The following is a 22,653-nucleotide window of genomic DNA, read 5'->3' as shown; positions in this document are numbered from 1 at the left end:
TACCTGCTGAAGGCAAACTCAACTGGTTGAGCTCCTGCTTCTGAATGCAGACATGCCAGAGGGACAGCAGATTCCAGGAGTTCATGTGCTCTGCAGCCTCAGAACCAGCTCCCCACAGACCTCCCAGCCAGCCTGGCCTTTGTCCCTTCTCCAGGTGCCCCCGGCCGCGGTGGCCCGTCCCTGGCGCTGGCACCAGCTATTCCATGATGTAACCTGTACATGTTCTGTCACATACAAGAGCTGTTTATAATCTACTGTATTACAGCAGTTAAAAAATATTTTGTTATTAGGGGAGGAAAGGAAATGGCTTTGGCCTGTTTTTTTTTTCTCTGAGGGGTCTGGTTTGGGGGGAGTTACAAGAGGGCACAGAGGATGGGATTGGGAGCAGTGTAAGATAGGTGGGGTTTCTCTCCTGGGAAAGGTGGCTGCTGTGGGGAGATGAAGGAAGGGAAGCCTGAAGCTGCCTGTGCCTACAGCTGTGTCCTGGGTGGGGCTGGAAGTGTCTGTTACTTTCCAAGGACAGGGAGGGGAGGGGGATGGAGACATTAATGCCATAGCAGACCCAGGCTTAGAGGCACCAGGCATGATCACAGGATGGTAGAGGAGAGATCTTGGTTGGGTGTGTGGGGAGAAACTTTTACACAAGCCCTTCTTGAGTTCTTGGAAACCATTATGAAATGTCCAAGGTAAAACACCAGGTGAGAAGGGAAGTTAGGGTTTTCTAAACTTTGTATCATCACTGAGAGGGGAAAGGATATCCTTGATGTGCAGGACAGGAGCACAGGGAAGGAAGGAGTCAATAGCTCCAGGAACAGACCAGAGTTTCTCACCTTTCCTGATCAAATTGGAGCAGCTGCCAAATGTGTATCATGTTGGTGACTTCTGCCTTTACTTTGGGCCTGAAAAGAGTTTGTGAGCCAAGAACTTAATGTGATTCCAGCTGTGTACCACATGCTCCAAAGTTCTGTCTGTGTCCTTAAGCTGTAACAGCTACAGAACAAGGCCATTAATCTTCCCATTCTTTGATGGGAATATCAAGTATTGCCAAAGAGGCACGAGATGGAAAACAAAACTTCTGTCAAGATTTTTTTTTTGCAATTTTCTGTATTTTCTTTCCAAGGAACCATTTGCACAACAAGACAAGAAACTACCTGTCAGGGCTACTCCTAGGTCTTACCTACACCCACAAACATGTATCTGAAAGCAAAGAAATGTAATTAATGTAATTAAAACCTACAGTACAGGGATGGAGCTGATAAGGAGAATGCTTATAAATGTTTCATAGCAGAAGCATTTATAAAAACTTACACAATTGACAAGGTTGGTGGGGGAGAAAGGCTTCAGAAGAGAATTCATGGGGATTATGAGACCAATGGAAATATATTTCTTTTTCATTAGTAAGATACACCTCCAAGAAGAAAAAGTGGTAAGATTAATAATTGGTGACAAATACCATTAAATCTATTAAATATCTGGCCCAGTAAGATCTATGAAAGAAGCAGTGGTGCTTTAGGCAGCTTGTAGGTGGAAACCAAGCAAGTGCTCCTTTAGAGGGTACAGCAAAGCACTGGGGGCTCCTGAACAGATGCACAGTGTCTGGTGTAAGGGGGGTTTCCACAATAAATAAGAGCAAAAAAACCCCCAACCCTATGAAGTACAAATGTGGGTTTAATTCTGCTACTGGATTCATTACTGCAGATTTTTCTGTCTAAGCATTTAAAAAAAAAAATCCATTCACCATGCCTACACATGGAATGCCTGTTCCTGGACCAAAAGGCAATGGAAAGAAGATGAGAGGAACCATAAGGTGAGGACTTGTCAGGTAGCTCTGGGCTGGAGGCTGTGGGGTTCTGCATTTGTCTCTCCATCCTTCCAGCTTCCCTTTAGTAATGGGATCTTTCCCTGCATTACATTTTGTATTTTTGTATGCAATTGCTGGTGTTTTAGGGCACTCCCAACTCTGCAGGAAACTGACTGCTAGCAATCCACCAGAAGGAAAATGGCTTTACAGACACACAGACTGAAGTTGATTTAGAGCATCTCTTAGTGTCCATGCACCTGGAGCTTTATCTTCCACAGGTAACTTGTCCTAGGCTTCACCAAAGACCTAACAACCACTAAACATGGGATTAGCTGCCTGTGGTTTAGATTGCCTGTGGTTTAGATGCTGCTTTGGCGTAAGGGACTGCCAGGAATTTTGCCACAGCTTTTCTCAGCCCTATATTTTATCATCAGTTTTGCTCTCTCTTTTCACCAGCAGAGTAAATGCTGTTGAAGTGGTTCTGATGTGTTATTCTCCAGAAATCCCCAAGCTGAGGGATACCTCCAGGGTGCTGAAGGCATTTTCTTTCTCTCTGGCAACTCATTTTGTTCCAGAGGAGGTTTCCAAAGCCTGACCTGTACTAGTGCTTCCCTCCACAGCCCAGGGTACTTACAGTCCCCACAAACCACCAGAGCCCCAGGGGGTTTTGGGGTGAGTGTTTCCATCTTCTGTCTTTTTTCTGTGTAGAATAGTCTTCTCTAGGGCATGTGTTTGTTCCCTGGGCAAAAAGTTTGCTGACCTCCAAAGATAAATTTCTCCTATATTGCATCACTTTGCTGACCACACTATTTGACTCAGATTTGAAGTGCTACCTTCCACTCCCTGCAAACATGCTCAGAAACGCCCTGTGCTGTGTCATTCCCTTGCTGAGGTTTTGTCCACGCTGGTTTCTTTAGCCTCAAGAAATAACAACACAGAGCTTGTTTAGATGGTCACCCTGACCTCTCCCACTCCCTGACACGTTTCTTGCTCAATAGTGACAGCCACGTGTGCCTTGTCTGCAGAGCTGCCTGCAAATGCGAGATCGGCTTTGGCATTATCCTAATCGCTGGAGCAAATTCAGGTACCTGACAGACCATCCTGTCAGTTTGATGGGTGCTGGAAGGTTGGCAAAGAAGGGATAAGGAGCCCAGGGCAGTGGGAAGACAGAATTGGGAACACACAGCAAGGTCTCTCCCCTGGTCTCTTCTGGTAGGTGGCTGGTGCTGCTGATGTGGCTGGATGAATGGACCAGCTGTCTCCTGTTGGGCCAAGAGATTTGAGGGAAAGACATTTTGGGATTAATAAACAAAAGAGTTGCTAAATGACAACTTCTTAGAACCATCCTTCCAAAGGATGCCAGGCTGGCAGGGATGCTCTGTGATCCATGATTAAGAAAAGAAGCTCTCCTGGCTTTAATTGACTTAGCAGGGACTAGCTTTACACTTCTTTGTACATAAGAGATGTTTAACAGCCCTAGGAGGGGAGGAATGTTTTGGTTTGTAGGCAATAGGGTATTGGCAGCAGACTGAAAAATGCTCTTTGGCCAAGCACAGGCAGTGCACGCTTAATCTGCCTAAAAAACATGATCTCATCCATCTTTCTTGACCCAAGGGAGGGAGCTGAGGCTGAGTGCAGACTGGTGCATGGTTTAGGTTGCAGTAAGGGAGTGCTGGGCTGCTGCAGAGTCACACTCCCATCACTGCTGTATTCAGCTGTTTCTCTGGGCCTATCACTAGCTGGGAGAAGGAACAGCCTCATACATGTGTCCCAGTGTTACCCTGATCCTAAAACTCATCAGCCTCCCTGGCACAGTTCAGAGCTGGCTGTTTCCATCTGCTTTCAGATGTAGATTGTTTCTGTCAGGTTCTGAATCATGTAGTGGGAAAGGTAAAAGCAGAGTGAAAAGCACTACATGAGCTTCCCTCCCCCAGCTGCCAAACCTGTGTCCTCTTTGGGAGGCAACCAGGACTATGTGCACATCTTTCATGTTTCTCCAAGGGTATCAAGTGACAGGACAAGGGGGAATGGCTTCAAACTGAAAGACAGTAGGTTCAGGTTAGATATTAGAAAGAAGCTCTTCCCTGTGAAGGTGGTGAGGCACTGGCACAGGTTGCCCAGAGACACTGTGGCTGCCCCATTCTTGGAAGAGTCCTTGACTCTAACAGAGTTTTTCCTCAGCTCTCATCCCTTCTTTCCCTCTGCTTTAGCTACTCTCTGATGATGAAAAGGTACTGGATGAAATCCTACAAGACTTCAAGGAGTTGATAAATGCAAGATTTTGGGGGTTGAACATATTTTCAAACAGTGTTTGAACTGTGTTAGCTGAGTCCCAGGGGGCATCTAAGTTCACCAGTTCAGTTTTGTTCACCAGTCTGAACAAAACCACTTCAGCTCAAACCTTTTGTGCTGAAGCTCAAGAATCTCCACATGAGAAGTTATGATTGACCAACGCCATAGTTCAGGCAGTGCATTAAACTCAGTCCCATTTGAGCACTATCTGATCAAAAGCTCTGGTGACTGATAAATTACATTAATCTGTAGAAATGCTCAGAACTGTCACCAGCAGATTTTCAATTTATTGTGCTTCCTACTCACTGTAGCATCTTTATGCTCATGGATTCCTCATACTTCTCTTACCTGATTTCCATCACCTTTCTGTCACAGCCAAAGGCTGGTCCAGCTTTTAGGGGCACAGCAGGCTTGAGCTCTTCTTTCAGATGCTAAAAGCAGACCTAGAGCAGTAGGGAGGCATTGTCTCCATGGCAGCCTGCCCTGGAAGAAACAAACCAAAGGGCATGTAAATTACTGGGAATCCAGTAGAAGGAAAAGTGGGGGGAATGGTAAGGCATGGCCAATTTTGCAGCTCAGTCTTAACTTGGGGATGTCAGGAAAGTAGCAGGTAATAAAGGACCAGTTGACACAGTGTGTACTGGCCTTTTCCAAAGCTAAAGTATGACCCCCAGATATGTGCTGGGAATCAAGAGCATTCCAGTGATAAACTCCAAGAAACTTGATTTGCAGTCACAGGTGAAAAGAATTCCTGTAATTTTAAATGTAATACAGTGCAAAGAACATGCAGTGCAGATATGACACGGGGAAGTCATATGTTCAGTGGGAGAGTGTGTGGTTTGTGATTATGTGGATGATTTATGGAAAAGAAAATAAAAGGAAAGGATGGATATTTAAAATGTAGAGTAAAACATCTCTTTGAAGATCATTAACCAAGCAGCACTCTCTGAGAGTAATATTTTTTTTACCTTATCAGTAATGCAAAGTTATCTTCATTTAGATACTGAATTGTCCTGATAATAAAGTATGTCAATAAATGTTTTCTTTGTTTATCATCTTTATCATCTACTTATCTTTATCAAATTTATCATCTACTGTGTAAGATAACAAACAATTGTTGAGTAATTTGCAACTAACCTTCTCAACCTTTGCCTCTGCAAGACCTTGACTTGTTCCTGATTTCCAAACTGTTTCATCTCTGCTGGTTTATTTTAATCATCTTATTTCCTTTATTCAGACTAAAACTAAATTGCATGTGTGTTACTCAGGTTTGCTGAGCTGCTTCTCATATTGTCATCTTATTCTTTCACTCAGGGTTATCCTGTCCTTTTTCCTGAATTAGCTTATGCTACATGCCATATTTCAGCCTACAAAAGGAGATGAGACAGCTAAAGGAAAGAGATAAGTTGTTGTCCTAAGAAAGGGAGAGCAAGATGAAGAAATGGGGCCAGAATTGGCCAGACAGCAGCATAGCAAAAGGTAAACAGCAGATTGTCATAGTTAGCCATGGTCTGAGCACAGGCACAGCATGGATATCTGATCCCAAATTGCTTCAGCTAGTGGAGCCCAGAAAAAGAAATCTTAGCTCATTTTCACAAAGACTTTGGGAGCTGGGCCACAGGCAAGGTATTCTCTTGATCCATACAAGGCAAGGAGTTTTGAATGGCCTGGGTTCATTTTTGCATTGTAATGTAATGAATGGCCTTTCAGCAGAAAACACAAGGTATCCTTTCTCTTTGCATGGCTCTTCGGTGAGAAACAGTGAAAATGAGAGAGATTATAAAGAATAGGTAAGAGACAATACTGAGAACATGGTAATTTTGTCCTGTAAGGCAAGAGCACTCAGTTACTTGAAGTATTTATTATCTTCTATGATCCAATTACCTGGTCTCAAGCAGAATGTGACAGAAATACAAATGTTTTGATGACAAGGATGGGAGAGGGAGAGAGAACAATGACAGATGAGATTGTTTTAGAAAGGACATGTAAGAAAGTACTTGCAGGAAATTTAAAAGGTTTGTCTTGAGGTCTGAGCTTTTGTTCAGTCTTCCTTGATCACTTCTTAAAGCCTACACAGAGTACCCTCATTGTGAGAACAAGGTATGGTTTTACTCTGAAATTTGCACTTGGGACTAGAGTGACTTCTCCAGTGAACTTCATTTAGGTCTCTCTTTTCTTGGGTTTTAATTAAGTGCTAAGATCAATGCAATGACACAAAGAGCCTTCTGAAAGCTAGCTGCTATTTAGTAAGGATGACAAAATACTTGTAAGGGGTAATATGGCCAAACCCCATGGAAGTATTCCCAAGTGACTGTCCTTCCTCATCCCATGCCCTCATGGCACCTGCCTTATCTTTCCTGCTGCACAGCAGGAAAACTTAAACAAAAATCACTCCTACTGCTTCTCTTTGGCCTCCTGATAATTCAAAACTAATGCCTGGTTGTGGAGCTCCCATTGTGCATTCTAAAAAGTTCCATCCTACAGAGGGTAAATGACTCCATTTCTTACCAGTCTGGACATCCCAACTCTGCTTCATTGCATTTCTCCTAAACCAGAGAATTTAACCAGCCCTACTCCACAGCTGTGCAGAGGGGGAACCAAGCCATGCATCAAAATCATGCATGGTTCATCAAAATCACTGAAACACAAAAGGATTGTCCTTCCCACCATGTGCTTAACGTGCCAACTTTGCTACAAGATGTCCCAGAGACCAAGACCTCCCCAGGACTTTAACTAAGGTTAAACATTGGCTATCAAGAGCAGGCATTGCTACATCTCAAGCATATTCCCCAAGAAACAGGGAATATTCATCAGCATGGCTAGATAAGTGAATGAACAAGTAATTTACTGCTTCATCCAGGCATTTTGCACATCTGCATCACCTGCATCATTGAAGAATGTGATTGTGACTGCAAGGCTCTTTTAAAAAGAATTATATTAAGCTTTTGTGCAATGAGGGAGCCAAATCTGCCAAGACAAGAAGTCAGGGCTTTGCATCAAGCCTATTTTCTTCCAGCAGCTTTGTATCCAGTGTTTATTAAACAGCTCATTCTTAATCCTGAGTGTAACCAGCTCCCACATAGGCTGTTCATCCCTCTTGGCATCCCTCACAGAATCCAGTTTTATTTTTGTTGGCTGAAGGAATTATAATTAAAGGTTGTATTTTCTTCCCCTGCAGGCACAGCTAGGTTTTTAACAGCACTGGGAAGAAATATTCAAGGTGTGAAAGTTGAAGTGAGGTTTTGGCATGCACGAAGCCAAGCTCCCAGTATTTTATCACAAGATTCCTGCCTGACTGGCCCAGGTGGATGCAGTGAGGAGCTGTACAGGCTCCAGCCCATTGCAGGAAGCTGAGAGTGATGATAAACCACACTTCCTGTAAGACAGAGGTGTTAATTGGATCTGGGCTGGCCTTGTACAGAAAACTGCACCTGCAAAATGTCCTTTTGTGAGGCTTCTGGTGCAGTGGGATAAACATAATCAGCTGAAGTGTTAAAGTGATTGGTGACTGCCTTTCATTTGCTTTGGTTTGGCAACCCCTGTGGAAACAGTTGGAGATTTCAATATCCTTCCTGGAACACCCCCATCTCCCTCAGAACTGCCACCTGCTTTGGAAATCTTGACATTTGAAAAAAAAACCCACCAAAATGAGTGATTCATACAGAGTCAGATATGTGGGGGCATATTCTTCTCCATGGTGCTCCATTGTCTTTGGTAAATATCATCAAGAAATAAATAATTTGCAGAGCACATCCATAATGTGTATGTGCAAGATTCCTTGTGAGTGCCAGGTTTGCCCACAACCAGGGCATTAACAAAAAAGCCTGTGTCAGGTTTCCAGCATATGGTGTGCTTAAATGTACTGGGGGGTTTTGAGCTGGGAAGCAAAAGATATCTTTGAGACAGGAGATCCTTCAGGTCTGGAGGTCATTTTGCTTCTGGGTTTGGGGCTTTCTTTGGTGGTACCTGGGGATTTTTTGTCAGATCCAACAGTGCGTTCTATTTTTGAATTAATGATGTTCTTCCCGAAAAAGGAAGCACAAGACTCCAGTTGCTAGGGATAAGAGCTTTCTATCTAGAATCCAGTCTTTCCTTTGGTCTCCCTCTGGCCAGGGCACAGTTGTGAAGACACTTGTTTCTATTTCGATACTTTCTTTCCTGTTTGAGTTGTGGTTTTTGTCTGCCAGCCAAAGGAGCAGAGGAGAGCTCCTCTAAAAGTAGCTGCAAGGTCTGCTGTACAGTGCATGAGCACAAATTTATTGTTTCACCCTTAGTAAGAATTTCCTCTGGAATAACACTGATGTTTCCTGTTCAGAGAGCAGCTGGGCCTGCTGGCTCTCTGTGGTTTAATTTCCTTCTCCTAAGGCTGTAGATTTCTAGGAAGTGTTTCTCTAGGGTTGCAGTGTAGTGTGTGATTTTTGGTTTGTTGCTGAATTCTGGACATGAGAACATGGCTGATAAACAGCATATGATCCTAAACAAGAGCTGGGAGAAGGGTAGATCCATAGCTGGAAAAGATGTGTTTGTAATGAATATGGAAGAAAAAAATGGTACAAATAAACATTTCTGTCATTGGACCAGTTTGCAAATCGAATGAGGTAGGACATTGATTTATGTGAAATACACTGACTTCAGATTACTTAGCAAGACCAGTTGTTCATTAGTGGTTTTAGGTTTGCTCTGATGCTTTGTGCAGGTGATTGAGCTGCACAGAAAACTGGTCCTGTGGCTGGTGGATTTGCTGTGATGTGACAGCAGACTGCTTGTCCTGTGAGTGTCTCAGTTTTACCACCCTCCCAGATCAGCTCCCCATGGTGCATGATGGCTTTTGCTTCACCATTGAGGTGGATTTTTGCTGCAGTCCTGGAGCTTGCCTTGCCCAGGAGATCAGGCTGAGCTTCTGATTTAATTCCTTATGTGGAAGGATGTTTGAGACTGCCTATGACAATGGGCTGCATTATATAGATGGCTGGCCTGGCATTAGTCTGCTTTCATGAAAAAGCAGGTTGCTTTCAGATGACAAGGAAATGGCATTAGATTTATTGTCTAGGATAATTTGTTCCCATTGATTCTGAACTCAGTCCCAAGGCAGAGTGATGTTGTTCTTGACTCCAGTGTACAGCCAGTGCTGCAGCTTTCATGCTGCTTCTCTTTTTCCTGCTGCTGATGTAAAGTTAAGTAATTGGCCTTTTCATTTGTGTTTAGAAATATCTACAGCCAGGACTCCCTAGGTGGCTGGAGTTTAAGTCTAGATAGATGCAAGAGAAACTCAGACACCAGCTGGCTTTGCCTGGGTTATTTGCATGGACAAATGGAGGACATCACTAACCTGATCCTGACAGTGCCTTACGGGAATTGCAACTAAAGCTGAACTTCAGGGACTTTAAGGACTATAATTTCTTCAACTCAAGAACAGTTTGCAGGTGAAGATGCCAACAACAATAGGAAATCCATAGCAGAGAAAGAAAGATTAGAAGTAAAAGAGGAAGATGCTATTATGCAGGTGACTGTAGTAGATGCAATGTGCTACTTTCCAGCAGGACCTTTTTATTTATTACTCACAGTATGTGATGTGACATGTGGCCCTACAACTGCCCTGAATGCCACTAGGCCAATGGTATCTCCTACTTTTTTCTTTTTTCCTTTTCTCTTATTTCCTTTTCTCTTTCAGCAGCAGCCAGGTGCTGGTATGAATTTTCTGACCAAGGGCAGCAGTTCTGCATGCCAGTGGAAGATGCAGGAGCATTTCTTTATGGATTTGATTTGTTTTACAGATATAAGTCCCTGGAAATCACAATTACCTTCCAAGGCTTAGAGCAGGAGCCTCTCAAGAGTTACTTTTACTGAAAAATCATAGTTGAAAGCTGATTTATGCCTGTTGGACCCTGTAAGGAGCTGCTTCTTTCTGTTCTCCAAACATTTTGGTGAGTGTTTTGAGGTTTCTTTTGCTCCTGGTCGAGCTACAGCCTTCTCCAACCTCTGTAACCCAGTGATTACACCAGCAATCCAAGACTATGAGGCAGTGAGATTTTCATATCTGCATCAGAAAAGGATTTTAATCTGTTTTTAATGCCAAGATTCATTCAGTGCCTGATCTGGCCTCTGGTTTTCCATGTTTTGCTGACACAGAGCTCTAGCCTGGGTTGGGACTGTGAGCTGAGACACTGGCATGAAACCAGGCACACATTGCTGATGAAATGTGGCATTGTTGGTTTCACATTCACTTAAACAAAGGTTTTTTCCCTTTCCAACCAGAGGGAGGTGGCTGCCAACAAGTCCTCCAGTTCCTTTTCTCAGGAAGAATTTGAAGTCCTGGCCGCCCTGGAACGTCTGCAAGTGCAGCTGCTCTGAGTACTGGTCCTGTGCTGGAGGCCTGAGCAGGGCAGGGTTTCATTTCAGGCAGGTGCTTATTTTGTCTGAGAGCTTGCATTAACCAGGGAAACCCCATCTCGTTAGCCCTGCTAATAGAACAAACTCTGCTCTGTTTTTATCCTCTCACAGTTGAAGATCAGCATCTCACCCTCTGCTAGCAAACACTGAGTTTTATAATTAATTAAATTTGCAAGGTTTACATAGATGTGCCATAAAATCCTTTGTAAATCTTTTAGTAATGCCCTTCTCTGAAACCATAAGCATGTTTTATAGAGTCAGCCAATCCCACTGGACTCTTCAGCTCTCCAGATCTTTCTCTTGGGCCTCCTGACAGCAGCTCCTTAGATTTCATGTTTTTGCATTGACTTTGCCTCTGTGTTTCAAAGAAACAGAGATCCGTGCTCAGAATACAGAGGAAAGATTTGAAGGTCTTGAGGAGAAGCAGGAAGAAGCTCTGCAGGGAATCAAGAGCTAGAGAGCAAGCTGGAGAAAGACAAGGAAGGCATCCAAAAAGCAACAAACAAGAAAAGGCAAAGTCAGGATAATCAATATTCTGAACTTTTTTCCAGATTTGGAAACTGAAGCAATCTTTGAGGACACCTCACTCATCTAACCCTAATGCAGAACCTTCTCCTGCTGGACACATCCTGAGGTTTTGTCTCAACTCTGTCAGTGGTCAAGCAAAGAGGCTTTTAACATGATTCTAGATCAGGGCAGAAAAAGACTGCTGAACATGGTCTGGTTTGGAGAGAAACTAATTTTGATTTTGACATGTAACATAGAGTCTATATCTAGGAGATCACTGTAATTAGCATAATGCTCCTTGTGAGTGAGTACTCCCTGTGACAGTCAAGAAGATCTGTTTAGGATCACTGATTTTGGATTAGAAAGAAATTATGTTCCAGAGGCTTCAGATCTTTTGTGTTTATAGCACAACACTCTTGCTTTCTCTAGGAGGTATTTGAACACTGCTTACCTACTGTTCTTGCCCACATGGTGTGGCAGTGAGTTCCTTAGGTCACAAGCCTATTAGGCATGAAAGCATCTCCTTGTGTTCTTTCTTAACTAGATCCACAAGATTTAAATGTGGAGAAGGAGAAAGAGTGGTAATTAAAATTTCTTCCCTTAGTCCTTTAGTGTATCTTGTCCATTTGACTTCAGAATGAGAGGAGGGGCTAACTTGTTTGTTAAGGATGTGATACCTTGGGCATATTTTAACTCTGTGATATTTTTAATGGCTTTGGCTTGCTGTTTTTCCTTTCTGAAAAATTTCCAAGAAAATATCTCAGAAGTCATGGCCTGCTCAAGTCCCAAAGCTTCTACCTCTGGCCAGCCCAAGAGATCCATAAAAAGCAAACACTGAAGAACAGCAATGACTGAGTAGTGTCTTAGTGCTCATTCCCAGTAGCATTTCACCCTGATCCATTGCTGTTACTCTTTACCTACTACCCTGACATGTCTCTGCCATTTCAGCATTTATGCTGTTCTTCTTCCTGCCTCTGCCATTTCCACAAGTGTCTTGCTTGTCCTCTGCCTCCTCCCACAGTTCTGTAGTTTGTCATCCTTGTAAAACAATTGCTACTTCAAATTTCTACTCAACACACCTCTCTTGCTTGTGACCCTCCTGTTGGCGCTCATCAATCTCTTCTTGCTGCTTTATTTCATTCTGTCTCATCCATGTTGGATCATGCAAGCAAGTTGTTTGCAGCTCTTCCCTCTCATATCAAGAGGGTTTTTTACCTCAGTGCCAGCATGGCCTGGTTATGTATCTGATAGTGAGTACCCTCTTCATCCTCTGAGCTTCAGATGATTCAGCTACCAGCTGTCTGACTGATTAGGAGGAAAATGTACAAGAATTGGGATGACTGCAATTTGACCCATTCTCAACTTGGAAGAGCAGGCAGTGAAACTCTCAGGAATCACATTGGCGCAGACAACACCTGCCAACTCCCTCAGAGTAAATTCTCCCTTGGAAACTTCTTCTATCACTAATCCTTAAGTACATTTTTAAACTAGGTTTTCCTTCTGCGAGGCTTTTGAGCATAGTATCTCCAGGTGGTAAAATGACAAGTTTTTGCTGGCTCTGTACATGTAAAAGAGAGAAGATCCTGCTGGAACAAGGCATGCTTTTTGGAACTGAGGATGCTCTTAGCTATAATTTGCCTTTTCTGTAAGAAAGTTTGAAAAACCCATGCCTGGCTTCTGCAGATTCAAGTGCAAACAGGGTGATGGGTGTGCCCTGACATAGTGCTGTGCGTCTCCTGACATCAGTTCTTGGGCTAAGTGTTGCTCCTTTGAGACTTTATCTGTAAAGCTGTTGGTCCTTCCTGTGCCAATGATCTTGGTGGGGATGGATCATTTTACACGGAGTTAGAAATGCAGCCAAAGAAGTGTCCAGAGAAAGGATCAGCTGTAGCTCACTCCTTAATGTTAGGCCCTTTTGCCCTTATGTCCTTGAGGCTGGGAAAGAAGGGCCTATTCCAGCAGCATGAGAAATAAGCAGAACCAGCTTTAGAGGAGTAACTGCACAGCTCATGTTCCCCAGTGGAAGATGACAGAACCGTTCAACTTCCCGGAGCTAATTTTCTGTGAGCAGATCACTCCTGAGGTGTATCACAGCCACACCAGCAGGAGCCACAGTGATCCTGCTGCCCCCTCCCCTGGGAGGGTTACAGTGGCAAACGATGTAACTGGGAGGTTACACTTGCAGGTCAGGTGCTTGTGTGGTCACTGCCCAGTTCAGAGGGGGATTTTTCTCACTCCCACCCACTTGCAAGAGGGCTGGTTGGCCAGCTGTCCTTGCTGTAAAAATGCTGGCAAATATCTGTAGACTGTGGAGCAGTCATGGGAGCAGTTAGAGTTACCAGCAGGCAAAGAGCTGTGAATAAATGAAAACTCAAGAGTGAGCGACTGGCTGAGTATCCCCTGCTAGGCACCGGCATCATGACCAGCAATGTGGGACAATTAAAAGAAAGGCAACAAAGTGCCCTCTATCTTGACCTGTACAGGACACCACCAGCAGAACAGTGGTGCTGGGAATGGCTGTGCAGGGAGATCTGCTTTGAAGCAAGGGGAAATACTGTAGGTCAAGTAAAAGGGCAGGACCAGAGCTGACGCCCACATAAAGGGCACCAGGATCAGAAAACCTGAGTGCAGGGATATTTCCTTTGACAGTGCGTCAGATTTTTGCCAAGGGAAAGGACTGTAGGTTCCTGTAGGTTCCTGGCCATTTCAAACAGCTGTAGGCAGGAAAGATGGAGTTTTGTGGCTTCTAGGATTTTTGAGAACTCTCTCTGCTTTCTGTGTGTGAAAATTACCAAGGCAGCTGTCTGCGGGCAAAGGTGTTACGGTTCCCGAGGCTCTCAGCCAGTGGTGCGGGATTCCCCTTGTCAGCCCAGGGGGCCTTGGTTAAACTGGTCACCTCACCCTAACGTTTTGAAGTGCCCACGAGCTCAGACGTTGTCCTGCCTCACCACCCTGTGGAAGCGAGCAGCAGCACAGCCTTTCCTCTGCACAGCAGATGTGCCCGGCAGGGAAGCACCAAGCTTTAAAGGCTGCCCTCTCACCTTCTTCCTTTTCCTCCTACTTCAGAACTAGGGCTAAATGCCTGGTTATGGGGATGTACGTGGTGGTAAAAGAAATCCCATATCCAGGACACCACAAGGACCTTTCTCTCCTTACAGGATGGCAGCACCCAGCACCCTGCCTGTGTGCTGTTCCCCCACAGATTGTCATGCTCCCACTCCCACCTGTCTGCTTTGTGGATGGGGCACATGCAAGGACATAGGGGAAGGTCTGTCCTTCCTTGCAAGGTGATGGGGCAAGATGGATCACACCCCATGATGTGAGCCAGGCTGTAACGTGTCAAGGTGCATCTGGCTCTGTGGAGGGGAAGGGAGACACCCCACTTCCCTCAACTCCCTGCTCACACACTTGCCAGGCCTGCTCCTTGCACACCACATTTGTTCTTTTCCAAAACAAGTAGAGGCTTTTTCCATGTACAATCCACTTTATATTGCAGGCATGGGCTGCTTTCCCTCCTGCCTCCAGGTCACAACCTGATGGTTGGCCAGCCTTCTTGCTCCTTTCTGAGCAGGAGCAAGGTGAGAATCAATTCTCTCAGAGCATGGGTGAGTCCTTCTTGTCTTTTGGATTTTCTGGGAGCTTTGTGGTGTCTGTAAGGAGGCTGCTCACAGCTGGAGAGCTGTGGGTAGCTGGAGAGACCAGGTTCATGGCATCCAGAGGCAAGGGCAAGATGAAAGCAGCAGGTTTCTCTGTGGTAAGGGAGTGCAGTGCATGGAGATAACGGAGCTGAGCAGCAGCTGGAGCACTGGACAGGATCTCAGCTGCCATCCGCAGGGACTCGGAAGCAGCCTTTTCCCCCTCTGCAGCGATCACCTACCAAGCAGGGGAAGAAGGAAGGCTCTGTGAGGCTGGGAGTGAGGGGGCACAGACTGCCTGGTACAGAGGAAGATTGCCATGATGAAATTTTCGGGGTCAGTGTGATTATAACATTCCTGCTCCTTGAAGATCACAGCATGTACTAACCTCTTGGCATTGCCAGAAGTCTGGAAGCTCATGTCTGGATGTTTTTACCAGGCCCATCAGAGCTCACAACTGAGCTCCCCTTGTTAGATAGACTCAGCTCTTGTTCAGGAATTAAAGGAAACACCTCAACCCAGAGCTGTGTGCCTGTGTGGCACACACAGGGCCCTCAAACCAGAGGTGGGAAAGGGAGGAGGAATGCTTTGGAAGGAGATGAGAAGCGTTCAGATGTTGGCATACCCGCACTTTGGCCTGTCTCTGGGCCTCTGCTTCCACAGCCAGGGACTGCCGGAGTTCAGCAGGCAGCTGCACGTTGTTGCTGTGGTAGTAAAGACAGGCATTAGCTGGGCTCTTGGCTCTCCTGGCAACACTGGATGGTCAGGCTGAGGCTTGGGATGGGCTCAGTCAGTCTCTGCAGAGCAGCTCATTCCTATTCTTTGTCCCTGGGTGTCCCTCTTTGCATGTCTCACTTCAGCCTTCTATCTCCATTCCCAACCTTCTCTTTCAGCCTGGTTTTCTAGTGACCAGGCATGATCACCAGCCAGCAGGGAGATCTCTTTGTGTCTCTGAGGCTCATAGTTTAAGCTCACTCTTTGTGAGGCAGCAGAGACTCCACTAGGAGACAGCTCTCAAGACAGGCACAGGAATGTTCTGTTAACAGATTTATTCATTCACTGCTTGGCTCTCTCTTCCATGTCCCTCTCTGTGATCAGTGTGTCCCACCCTTCTGCACAGACTTTAGTGATGAGCCTATCCCTACCAGGGCTGAGCCCCCAGGGCCTTTGATCTAGAGTGGGACATGGAGAGTTCAGTGCCTTGCTGTGCCTTTTGGGCTACCAGAATTGGGTGCAAACTCTGCCTGCAGCAGCAGTGAAAGGCTGATGAGATCCCAGCTAAGGATCCTGCTCTGGCTGTCAGGGCAGGAGAAAGAACAGATATGGAAATTTTACATGAGGCAGAGGCTGAAAAGGGCAGGGGAAATAGGAAGGTGGGAGGTGAGGCTCTACCTTGTGCAGAACACTTGCAGGGAGAGAGCCAGAGGCAAAGCAGGAAGAGGAGCAGGCAACAGCAAACAGCACAGGACAGGTACTTGCAAAAGGAGAGAGAATTCCCTTCTACCAGCATTTCCTACCTACATTTCTATTCTCTCCACTTTGATCCCCCAGCAGCCTGTCACTGCATCCAAAGCCACCTGTGAAGACAAATATTTTTGGAGCATGAGGAGAACAGCAGACCTGGCCTAGGCCCCTTACAGGGAGCAACACAGGGCAGGGATTTAATTGCAGGAATGTAAGGCAGATTTATCAGGTTTAGTGTGCTACTGGGCAAGGCCCCTCAGAAATAAAACTACTGCCGTCACTTCCCATTTGTGTTAACCCCAGGGGTTTAGGGTGATTTAACTGGAGTCCACACTGATTCCCAGTGTGGAAGCCTTCTTCAAACCAGTGTCTGTGACTCTGAGGGAGTGGCCACCTGAGCTTCTTGTGGAGCCTCAATTCACCCTTTGCTTTGCCCTCTCCCTCCCCACAGAAGCACCTTTATCTCCTGGCTGATGTTCTTCCTCTCCAGCAGAAGCTCAGAGAAGGCTTGGTGTGCCAGGAGGCGCTTGGTGGTGGTCTGCACCAGCAGCTGGATGGCACTGGAGATGCTGGTCAGCGTGGTCAGGAGAAGAGAGGCGTTTTCCAGCCGGTAGTAGCAGACAGCATCTATCTCCAAAGTAACCATGTCTTTGGTCACCACCTAAGTAGAAGACATTAGGGGAGATGGAGCTGGTTCTGGCAACTCTAAGGTAGCACAGAAAAGAAAAGCACACAACTGAGAGAATGATGAAGACTGGCTGAATGGTTAAGTCTTTGTAGCTTCCACCTCTGCTACTGACTGATCTTGGGCAAACTAGAGGTTACTTTGAGATGTTTTTATAAACTTTTATTGGCAAGGATGAAGGTTGGAAGCATAAGATTTAACATTTAAAAGATACCAAAATTAATATAGAGAGGGGGTGTCAGCCATACCTGATGGAAGGGGACCTCTAGGGTTTTGAGGCGGAGGTCTATCTTGTGATAGGTGTCCAAACAGGGAAGGAAAAAGAAAAGGCCTGTGGGAGGAAGAGAAAGACATCAGGTTCATCATCAGAACTACAAAAATTACCTCTGCTGTTTTGGAGAACAGGAGAGGGTTCAGCATGCAGAACTACAAAAGAACAGCAATACATAGACTCAAACTTTCAGGCTGTTTCTGTGATGGAAAAGGCATCAGAAACTACTAGCCCTTAAAAGGAAGAGAACAAAATCCATCAAATCTCCTGTCTGGCCATGTCTGCTTGGAGGGCCCCAGCATGTGAGCTCTGGTAAGGCATGCAGAAGAGGAGCAGTGTGGCTGGGGGGAGCTCAGTGAACACCTCACCGGGTCCTTTGGCTCTGCCAGGAAGGAGGTGGCCCAGTCGGAAAACAATGGCTCTCTCATACTCCCGCACCACCTGCAGAGGGAAACAAATCCAGGCTGCAGAGGAAGAAGTAGGACTGGGGAAAGCAGCCTGACCAGCATGGGAGGAAGTTTATTCTGGAAAAGCCCTGAAAAGGGAGGATTTCAGTGCTTGTGGCATCGCCTGTCACTGAGTTACTTTACCCTTTGCCCAGAACTGCTGGCCAGCCTTGTATATGAGCAGCCCTGTGACAGACAGAGATTTGGGGAGAGCAGCCCATGTTAGACCCACTCAGAGTTTCCCAAGAGGATCCAGCATTTTGCTTCCCTATAGCCTGACCAAACTTAAATAACCCAAGTTAAAACATTCCACATTGTTTGTTTCCCTCCAAGGCAAACATGCTCATCCTAAGAGCTAAGCAGTAACACTGACATTCTTGTTGATAACAAGACAAATGTGAAATTTCCTGAGAAGCGGGAATCAAACGCCTACAAGTGCCTACTTGTAGCCATGCTATAAATCTGAATAAAAATGAGAGGAAGAGGGAAAATCTGCTATTAACTGAGAGATCAATTTCTCTTAAAATTTTTAAATTTAAAGCCTATTTACCCTGCTGCTGTAATGCAGCCATGTCTGGGCTAGGTAGGCTGAGGGATATGTCTGAAAGTGAACACACTTGCAATTTGTTGTAAAAAAATTGCAAGTTTTCCTTCCTGCTGGTATTTCAGCAGGAATATTTGATAGGCAATGGTAGGACCCCTGTGCTGTAGCAACATGTGATAAAGGACAAATCAAAACTAATGATGAGTTGAAGAGGTATAAATAGGGGCCTTTTACCAAAAAATGCTTTATGCTCATGTCTAACAAAGGCTGAATCAGTGTGTGACATCCAGATCAGGCACCAAATCCTGAGAGGCCCCATGGCAATTCTCACCTTCATGCAGAACCAGACAGAAATGGGGAAGGTCAGTATGATGAACAGGAAAGACAAGATGGTCAAAAGCCACTCACAGACACCCAGACCAGGAGACTTTACACCTGGGGAGAAATCCAACAGGACTATGTTAGAAGAGGACTGCTCCCAAAATACTGATAGCCTGACAAGTGCCTGCACACATCACCTTCACTGCTGTGGTTTGCCTGGACTCATTGTAAATGAACCACTTGGCTCTGGAGTTGAGTTAAGGAACACTCCCTGCTCCAGATTGCCAGGAGTAGCAAGGATGGATGGACAGATTTTGTCTCTGCTTTACTGGCAAAAACTGAGCCATGCTTCTCCATGGTTGCTTGACTAGAAAGCAGACTTCATCTTGAAGAATTGGGGCTACAAAGCAGGGTTGAAAGGCTTGGAATGGGCAGCTTTGCTGAGCTGGCATCCCTGAAGTTTATCTGGAAAGATGAGCTAAAGACAAAGATCACAAATAAGAGAGAGCTTTAAACATGCACATCCTGAAGTGCTCTTCTCTATCAGAGTATTTCAGGTTGTTTTGGAATAGGATTTTAGCTGCATCCCAGTTCCCATATGCCTCTGGTGCCAGTAAAATCTTCCTGTGTTCTAAGAAGTCACCTCAAGGTGCTGGAGGGTGACTGGCATAGTCAGCCCAGATTATTATTACTTTCTACATCTCCCAAAAGTGAGTGTGGGTCATCTTGCTCTGGCTGCCCTTTGTTGTGCTCCTGTCTGAGGGAAAAATTGACAGGTATGGCATGAAAACAGATGGAGTCAGCAAGTGAATCAGGATTTCCAGCTGTGAAGTTAGCACCCTTCCCATTTTTAATCCCTTCCAACCCTTCCATCCCTGCTCCTCTGCCTTTGAAATATTTTATAGAAACATAAAATGTTTCTATAAACATTTTATAGAAGCTCCTGAGGGAGCTTCAGATCCCAAGAACCTGTGTGGTCAGTAGAGCTCCTATGCTCTGCCCAATAGCTACAATTCCTGTAATGGAGGCAGAAAGATGAAGCTGTGAAAAGCTTATTCCCAGGGAGTCAGGAGCAAGTCTGAACCTCTGTGTCACTCTGGGGCAGCAGAGGTGCTAGCAGGGAAGAGCACAAGTGGTGCTGCCTCTTGTAATGGACACCTGCCATGCCTGTGGTGATGCTGGGTCCAAACAGGCCCAGTTGTATTGCCAAAAGGATCACGCTGCTCCCTTCTATTGTAGCAGGCTGGGAATGTGCCTAACGAGCCCGTGGAGAGGAACTGCTCTTAAAGGTTACCCAGCAGGTGAGGGGAAGTGTCACCTCAAGGGCAGTTCCTCCCTGCAGCAAGGTCCTTTGGGCTATGAGCTGGCAGGAAGGCCAATGCCATCCACCTAAGGGAGGCCAAGCAAGAAAAGGAAGAGACCAGAGCATGAACAGAACTGGGGAATAGCAAGCTGAAGCGTGAAAGATGCTTGGAATGTAACTGCTTGTATCCAGGTTCACTGCTTTGCTGGATGGGGCTAAGAAGCCTGCAGAAGCTGGCTGGGAGGCTAGCTGGAGTCTCCCATATCCTGTCCTGAGGATAACCACACCTGTGCATGGTGTGATGGTGTGGTAACACCATGCAGAGAGCAGAGTCACACTGTGACCCACGCAGCACCAAAGAGCCCAGAGTTTCCCAACCCCTTCCCTTCTTTAAGCCATACCTTCCTCTTGCTGCTCACTATCCAGCAATGCCATTGCCTCCATTTCTTCATCAGACACCACATCATCCACGTCCACCACCGTGGAGGTGTGCACCCTACCATCGCTCCCCGCAGTGCTCTTGGTCTCCTTGGCTTTCTCCTGCTTCACATCTCCCTTCCCTTTGCCAGCTTCTCTGCTGCTCTCTCTCTTCTCTCGTTTGCTCTGTGCAGCCGGGGACTCTCGGCGTCTTCTCTGGGGCTCCCTGGAAGAGCTCCGAGCCCTCTTCTCCATCCTCATCCCTGCCCAGGAGGAGCACACAGCTGCCCGGGGCTAGGATGAGGATGTGCCCAAATTTATTGCTGCAGGCAGGGGAGGAGAGAAGGGGAGGTGCCACATCAAGGAGGCTCATTTCAAGTTCATCACAGGCTTGTCAGGCATAATGGACAGTGAAGTGAGCAAGCTGCTTCCAGCTGCTCTGCTCTCAGCATGGAGATGAGAAGGAAAGTTAGACCTGGACAAGGTGGGCCCCAGGAGGATATTCTATTTGCATCTATGCTTTTGGAAATAAAATGCAATCAGAAGCATTCCAGTGATTTTTAGTAGATAGTTTCTGCAAAGCTGTTGAAAAGCAACCTAAAAGTAACTGTCAGGCATGTGGCCCAAAAGATACCAAAAGGTGAGAGTGGTCCAGAACAGACACCAGGGTGAAAAGCCTTTGCTGGTGAGGCCAGGGGCTTACTCAGGAGTGGATGGAGAGGGTGTTGTGGTGAACATTTGGGTAAGCACCATCTCACACTGCTCTCCTCTCCAGAAGCCCTTTGGCTGGCGCTGTGAAGGGACATTGGCAGCAATCCCCCTCTCTCTAGGGTCACATTTTGGCAAGGAGGGAAAGTAACCGGTCCCAGCTTTCCTGAATGGGTGTTAATATGAGAGCCATCACAGAGTTAGAGCTGTTGAATTGTAAATTGACAAAAGAGTTTGTGCCTAAATGCTTCCCTAGTTTTCCACAGCAGGAGCCTAGCAGAGCAAACATAGGAGAATTCTCTTTTCATGCTGCTCAGCCTGTGTTGACTTCTGCAGAAACCTGTGGAAGGAAAACTAAAAAGTCACCAACTGTATTAAAGAAATCAGCACCTGGCTAGAAATTACACTATAGAAAGAAAGATATATCTGGGACATAAAGCAGGGCAGGGCTGAGCTCAGGGATTCCAGTCCCTGCTGTGGAGGAGTGGCTGGGGGGAGCTGGGACAGCTGGGGAGATGCTGATCTTGTTTTTCCACAGATTCCTGTTTTATTGGAGACTTGTGCTCCACCTGGAGTCAGGATATTGCAGGCAGGGAGGGCAGGAGCAGCAGCTGCCTGCTTTCTCTGCAGTGCTGGGTGCCGTGTCAGCAGGTCAGCAGGGAGGCGATGGATGGAAAGGGGTAAAGGCAGAGAAAAGTTGGGTATAAATGGGGTGTAATTAATAATTTTATACTGTGTATATTCTTTGGAGGTGCTCCAGAAACCCTTTCCACTTTTTGTTTATCACTTGGCCAACATGGGGCTGGCAGAGATGATCTCCAGCTGCTGAAAAGGCAGGTGGTGTTTTAAGCAGGAAAAGGCAGCTCAGGTCTGGTTTTGGATTCCAGTTGGTGTCTTGTCAAAAGACCCAGCATGTTTAACACCTTCAAACCTGCAACATGCTGGTTTTGTCTGATGTTTTATTCAACCAGTGGGTCCTGACTCCACCGTGCCTGGCAGATGTTTCGTTGCTAACTTTTGAAACAAGGAGATTTTTTGAGAGCACATGCTGACGGGTGTACCAAAATTCACAGGTTCAGCTCCTGTTTTAGTCTGAAAAGTACTCCTGTGTGGAAATCAGCTTTGCAGTTGAGGGGGTTTCTCAGATATCTGTGAGCCCTTAGGAAACAGCCATTGCACCCCTCTTTAACTACAGTCTGTGACCTCTGGAAAGTCAATGTCTCCTCTGTGGATTTTCCTCTCAGATGGGACTGAAAAAAATACAAGGCTCCTCTTAATAACCACATCTGGTTTTAAATATTGTTACTTTGAAGGAACTGGTCCTGTTCAGCGTGTGGCTCTTTCCTAACACACTTTTTGTGTCTCCACTGCGTGTTTTCCTCTTAGATGGGACAAAAAAAATATACAGATTCCTTACAATACAAGACTCCTCTTACAAAATACAAGACTCTTCTTAATAACAGTAGGACATGGAGGTTCTGGAGCAAGTCCAGAGAAGGGCAATGGAGGTGGGGAAGGGTCTGGAGCACAAGCCTGATGAGGGGTAGCTGAGGGTGCTCTTGGGAACTCCAGAAAAGGAGGCTCAGGGGAGACCTTACCACCCTCTACAACCACAATCACGGCATGGTGTAGCCAGGTCAGGCAATCAGAGACAGGACAAAGGGACACAGTCTCCAGCTGCACCTGGAGAGGTTCGAGTGGACTAGGGAGAAATTTCTTCACGGCAAGGAGTGGTTAGACATTGGAACAGGCCTGCCCAGGGAGGTGGGGACATCACCTGAAGGTGTTTAAGGAAAGAGTGGACATAGCACTCGGTGCTCTGGTCTGGCTGACGTCGTGGTGTTGGGTCGAACCCGATCATCTTAGAGA

The 22,653-nt window shown here is 46.0% G+C and overlaps 1 protein-coding gene across 1 annotated transcript; it reads right to left on the bottom strand.

The window, feature by feature from the left end:
• Nucleotides 1–14,584: 14,584 nt before the first annotated feature.
• On the bottom strand, nt 14,585–20,337 carry NPHS2 (NPHS2 stomatin family member, podocin). Its single transcript, XM_054638505.2, has 8 exons — nt 20,061–20,337; nt 18,367–18,470; nt 17,414–17,486; nt 17,023–17,105; nt 16,547–16,750; nt 16,147–16,202; nt 15,251–15,329; nt 14,585–14,863 (listed from the first exon to the last, which is right to left on the bottom strand). Exons 1-8 carry the CDS (start codon nt 20,335–20,337, stop codon nt 14,585–14,587), a joined length of 1,155 nt encoding a protein of 384 aa, XP_054494480.2.
• Nucleotides 20,338–22,653: the final 2,316 nt, after the last annotated feature.

The sequence above is a fragment of the Agelaius phoeniceus genome, chromosome 8 (genome assembly GCF_051311805.1).
Source record: "Agelaius phoeniceus isolate bAgePho1 chromosome 8, bAgePho1.hap1, whole genome shotgun sequence".
Taxonomy (NCBI): Eukaryota; Metazoa; Chordata; class Aves; order Passeriformes; family Icteridae; genus Agelaius; species Agelaius phoeniceus.
Note: the sequence above shows the minus strand (reverse complement) of the source record. Positions and strands in the feature narration are given on the sequence as shown.

Coding starts and splice junctions, on each gene's coding strand:
- NPHS2 (XM_054638505.2), bottom strand. CDS start 20,337: ATGAGGATGGAGAAGAGGGCTCGGAGCTCTTCCAGGGAGCCCCAGAGA. Junction 17,487..18,366: donor CTGTCTGGTTCTGCATGAAG/GTGAGAATTGCC, acceptor TTCCCTCTGCAG/GTGGTGCGGGAGTATGAGAG. Junction 15,330..16,146: donor AAAGTGGAGAGAATAGAAAT/GTAGGTAGGAAA, acceptor TTACTACCACAG/CAACAACGTGCAGCTGCCTG.